The sequence below is a fragment of the Lathyrus oleraceus genome, chromosome 7, assembly GCF_024323335.1.
Source record: "Lathyrus oleraceus cultivar Zhongwan6 chromosome 7, CAAS_Psat_ZW6_1.0, whole genome shotgun sequence".
Classification (NCBI taxonomy): domain Eukaryota; kingdom Viridiplantae; phylum Streptophyta; class Magnoliopsida; order Fabales; family Fabaceae; genus Lathyrus; species Lathyrus oleraceus.
The window spans coordinates 281,414,127-281,419,318 of record NC_066585.1 but is presented as its reverse complement, the minus strand read 5'-3'; the positions used below and the strand labels follow the sequence as shown (position 1 = coordinate 281,419,318).

General features: G+C 34.2%; 1 protein-coding gene across 1 annotated transcript; it reads left to right on the top strand.

Annotated features, from left to right (window-relative positions):
* The first annotated feature begins 449 nt into the window (after window positions 1–449).
* On the top strand, window positions 450–4,635 carry LOC127101088 (epimerase family protein SDR39U1 homolog, chloroplastic). Its single transcript, XM_051038417.1, has 13 exons — window positions 450–747; window positions 880–933; window positions 1,386–1,461; window positions 1,663–1,722; window positions 1,925–2,043; window positions 2,166–2,210; window positions 2,316–2,394; window positions 2,584–2,645; window positions 3,208–3,310; window positions 3,828–3,888; window positions 4,035–4,105; window positions 4,195–4,334; window positions 4,412–4,635. The coding sequence occupies exons 1-13, from the start codon at window positions 670–672 to the stop codon at window positions 4,511–4,513; spliced, it is 1,050 nt and encodes a 349-aa protein (XP_050894374.1). The 5' UTR covers window positions 450–669; the 3' UTR covers window positions 4,514–4,635.
* Window positions 4,636–5,192: the final 557 nt, after the last annotated feature.

Here is a 5,192-nt window from a genome sequence, read left to right as displayed (position 1 = left end):
GTTCGAGAGATTGTTCTTGTCGCGAAATCTCTAATTTGAGACTGATTTATTGCTAGATCGACGTATCCGTTACATAGCGTTAAACCTACTTGGTTGATTAATCCTATAGAAATTCTTGATTTATTATTATTTTTTGTTTGCTGAGGCAAGAGGCAGCTTCAACTTTATTTCTCTTTTTGTATTTGAGTTGAGTACTCCGATACTCACTTTAATACAATATCTTTCTTTATTTTATTTTTTTTGAGTTTTTGATAAAATTGAATTTTTTATTTTTTTTTATTTTTCACTTTATTATAATTTTGATTCCAAGATAGATTGTACAAAGTATTGTAATATTTGAGCTCAAGTGTCACTATTTTCCTCAATAATAATAATAATAATAATAATAATAATTTTTGGTATTTTCTCTTCCAATTTAAAACAGAGACAATAAAATCATGTTTTAGAGAAAATAAAGGACACAGTGCTTTTAGACAATGTACTCGTCCTTATAACTATAGTTGAACTAGTGGTGGATATGGAAATAGTGGTAGCTGTGGCTCCAGAATAACCACGAAACCATACAAGAACAATCTTAATCTTAATGGAACACAATACAACGCTGTGCATAACAAAGTAGTAGCTGCTGTTACGAAGTTGTACAAAACTCTGCATAGCAAAAAATCTCTAATGGAAATCAGTGGATTCACAGCTCTGACTTGGTCTCATAGCGTCTGTCCTTCTCTTCACCTTCCTCAACCCCTCTTTGTAAGCTCCAATTCTTCAACAATTTACCCTTTTTCCTTTCTTCATTTTCATTTTATTGCTGCTATGTTGCAATGCATTTCTCACTTGTAGCCACATTCAATTAAGGTTTGGTTGTTGTTGTTTTTGTTGTAGACCAGGGAGGCTAGGAGGCTTAGGGTTTGGTGTGGCACTGATCAAACCTCCAAGGTATGTTCTATAATTTTTGGACTAGCTGCAATGGTAAATATATCCCGATATTGAGTGTTTTTCCGCCGGAATCCTCCTCTATAATGGCGCGGCAAAGCTTCCGGTATGGCGGGATTTTGTCTCTCCCCCATGGACAACACTGGTTCCAATTAAGTATTTTATTGGACTAATCAGCTACAATACTTATTATTTCCGGCTTTCTACCTTGCTACAGATTCTTAGCCAATGTTTAAGGAGGAATATCAACTCTTGTACCTTGTTGAATATTAGATCCAAAATATTAAATTTGGCTTCAACGTGAGACACACTGATATCTAACAAACATGACATTAGTCATTCGCATTGTACATTAAGAATATTATTTAATTATTAAGTTTTATCTCTGGTTTTTGTAATTGGCTGTTTCAGTTCCTTCACGATCATCACCGGTTAGTGTGGTTTTGCTTTTGCAGGGAAACCAAATGATCATATCTGTAACTGGAGCAACAGGTTTTATAGGTAGAAGGCTGGTGCAAAAGCTGCAAGCAGGTTAGCACGTCGTCTCCTGCAGTAACTTACTGAAATTGGCTCTTTTATATTTGTTTCATGATATTAACCTGTTTATATTGATATAAAACGTTTTCCCGACGCTCTAATATATAATGTTGCAAAATATATACAATGTTATAGATTCATGGCTCGAGTTAAATGATTAAGCTAATTTCTGCTTTTAACTAACAATCTTTGCAGAAAATCACAGCGTTCATGTCCTGACTCGCTCTAAATCTAAAGCAGAACTAATTTTTCCTGGTAAGAAGGTAATAAATCAGTGTAGAAATTTGCATTTGCAATAATCCTTGCATTTTGCAAAAGCGTGTACTCATATAAACTCGTTTACCATATTTGTTGTTGGGTTTAATTCATATATAATTCCTATTCTTCAAAGCATACTCAAAGTCAAATATATAGCCCACTCTGAATTAACCGGTTAACTCTTCTCTGGTATTTCCAGTGAAAGACTTTCCAGGAGTCAAGATTGCTGAGGAGCCAGAATGGAAAAATTGCATTCAGGGTTCAACAGGTGTTGTGAATTTGGCAGGATTGCCGATAAGCACCCGATGGTCTTCTGAGGTTATTTCCATGTTTCTATTACTCCCGTTATTTAAATGATATATACTCGCACTTAGTTGTTGGTTATGTTTTACTTTTACCTTGACACTGATAAGATGAACATGATTCATTTAATGCTTCAGATTAAGAAAGAAATCAAGCAGAGCAGGGTAAGAGTGACTTCAAAAGTAAGTATAAATTCCCACTAAGGAAAAATTATGCAAAAATTTATTATGATAAAATACATGAACCATTGGCTATTCTCTTGCTTACCTATTCATTTCATAGCTTAGGTTGTAGAATTGATTAAAAGTGCACCAGATGATATTCGGCCCAAAGTGTTGGTTAGTGCCACTGCTGTTGGTTATTATGGTATGTTTGTATGTCAAAACTTGTTCTATATTGGTTGATTCTTTTTTTATTGTTAGTTGAAACGATCATGAATGTTAAATGCTTTGGTTAGAAAATTTATTACTTTTCAAACCATGTTTTATAATCCACTTGACTATGCTTGATTTTGCCAACCAAGTTTTTCATTTTCTTTTACTTCATTATTTCTAGGCACCAGTGAGACGCAAGTATTTGATGAACAAAGTCCATCAGGAAAGGATTACCTGGCTGAGGTAAAAGGAAATTGTTGTTGTTACTATAGCAAAAATTATTAGATCTTAAATCTCGTAAGAAAATAGAAAAACCAGGTGTATTCTGTCTTGTTTAATGTTTTTGTAAAATGTTGGTGCTGAATCTCTTAACAGATGGACCAACAGGCAATATGGTAATTAATTCATGTGTCTGTTTTGTTTTGTCATTCTAAATATTTTCTGATAATTGTCTCATTAAGTTAGCTTAGTTGATAGCTCTGTAGGGACATCCAATTGTAGGGGTGCGGGTTTGAACCCACGACATCCTACTTATTCACCTTTAAGGGGTGAAATTCCAGCCATTAGGCTATTAGACCCAAAAATTTGTGATAATCTCCTATATTTTGAAAAAGGCATGGTCATATTCACAATAATTTCTGTGAGTACATAATCATTTAACTGAGGTTTTCAATCAGAATCGGGTTAAAATTGATAGGAAGGTACTACATATCATATTGGTCAATATGAGTACATTCCCCTAACATTTCGCCATGTTTAATTGTAGCTTCTTGATTTCACCTAACAAATCGGTCAATCTTTTCAGGTTTGCAGAGAATGGGAATCAACGGCTCTAAAGGTCAATGGAGATGTTAGAGTGGCTCTAATTCGCATAGGTGTTGTTCTTGGTAAAGATGGCGGAGCTCTAGGTATCCAGTTCTAACCACTAATCCATTTAGGCTCTATGGTGTGTTTTAAATAATAGACAGTATAATATTAGTAATTACTTTTATCTCTCTACATATAAACATATGTTAAGGACTTATCTCTTTATGTAACGTGAAACTAAACACACACATCTCCTCACGCCCAACACTAGTATCAGGTGCGTGACCCAAGTGGTCCGATGGTTTAAACCTAATAGCATGTGACCCAACGGATCTTGGATTGTTTCTGGTACCATGTAGTAAAGTGTTTCTAATATTTTTCAATATTATGTCCCAATACTACAGCTAATATATTTAAATAGAGCAAATTCTAAACCTAATGAGCTTGCTTAACAGGTCACATACTATACTATAAAAATAAGTACAAATATTACTATCTACAATCTATTATTTCCAGCAGTATGCTATAATATAAACAAACTTATTAATGATCTATGATTTATGAAGTTCATCATATTGTCTAAGTTTAACTGATAATTACATCATTGAGCTTTTGCAGCTAAAATGATACCTCTCTTCATGATGTTTGCTGGTGGACCTATAGGTTCTGGAAACCAGTGGTAAGCTGATGCTGATAAGATATGTGGTTATTTCTAATAAACTCAATTTACTATTTATCACAGCGCCAATGTGTTGTGATTTGCGCTTTGTTTGCATTTTAAGTTTCAGGTAGAAGTTACATTCGTTTTTTTCCCCTTCCATACAGGTTCTCCTGGATTCATCTGGACGACATTGTCAATTTAATATACGAAGCACTATCAAATCCATCCTACAAAGGTAAACCATTTTTATGTATTACATAAACCTCTGGTGGCGATTAAACTGTAAGCTTTTCTCTGAATCATGTTAATGAATGTCTGTAATAGGAGTTATCAATGGAACTGCACCAAATCCTGTGAGATTCTCCGAGTTGTGTGAACAGTTGGGACATGTCTTGGGTCGCCCCTCGTGGCTTCCGGTGCCTGACTTTGCACTCAAGGCTGTTCTTGGAGAAGGTGCTTCTGTGGTAAGTAATCATCTCCGGTAATCATGTCCTCAAATCCACACATATATATATTTGAAATACTGTTATTGTCGCTGTAGGTTTTAGAAGGGCAAAGAGTGGTTCCAACTCAAGCGAAGAAGTTGGGTTTCGCATTCAAATATTCATACGTGAAGGATGCCCTTAAAGAAATTATTACTTGAAGCATTATTACCATAGCCTCTGTCTTATTCTTTATTCTTTGGATTCATGCATTAACCTTTCCAACATATCAGTGCCTTTCACCTTATTGAAATTTCTATAGTACAGTATAGTTTTTGTTTTATTTTGGATAAGCAAAATTTTGTTAGTTTATTTCAGTTTATATATACAAATCATCATCCTTGCTTTCATCAAGTTACCCAACCAACAAAATAGAAACCCATTAAATTCTGGCCACTACTCTGTTCTAGTTACCCAACCAATAAGTCTTCCATTTTTAAATTCTAGAAACGGGTACCACATTTCCTCTTTATCGATAATAAAATTCTACTTCCACTCACCGATTAATTAGCCTAAATTAAGTAGCTCCATTTGTTTTATTTCCAACCCTGCCATACTTTTAAGAATACATATCTCAACCGTGACTATTAGGGTTCAAACTCAATGATAATGTTCAATCTTGTAATATTGATTTTTGCTAGTTGAGTTAGAATTTACATATTTCTTTCAATTTTAGAGGTGATCACGGGTCGATTTGGTTCGGTTTCAATAGAATCTGATACCTAAATCAATCAAAAATATATGGATTTGTTTGGATTGAATTTGCATATTTTTTCTATAAAAATCAAACTGAACAAAATCGAAAAACAACGGGTTGATTTGGATTGTATTGATTGATTA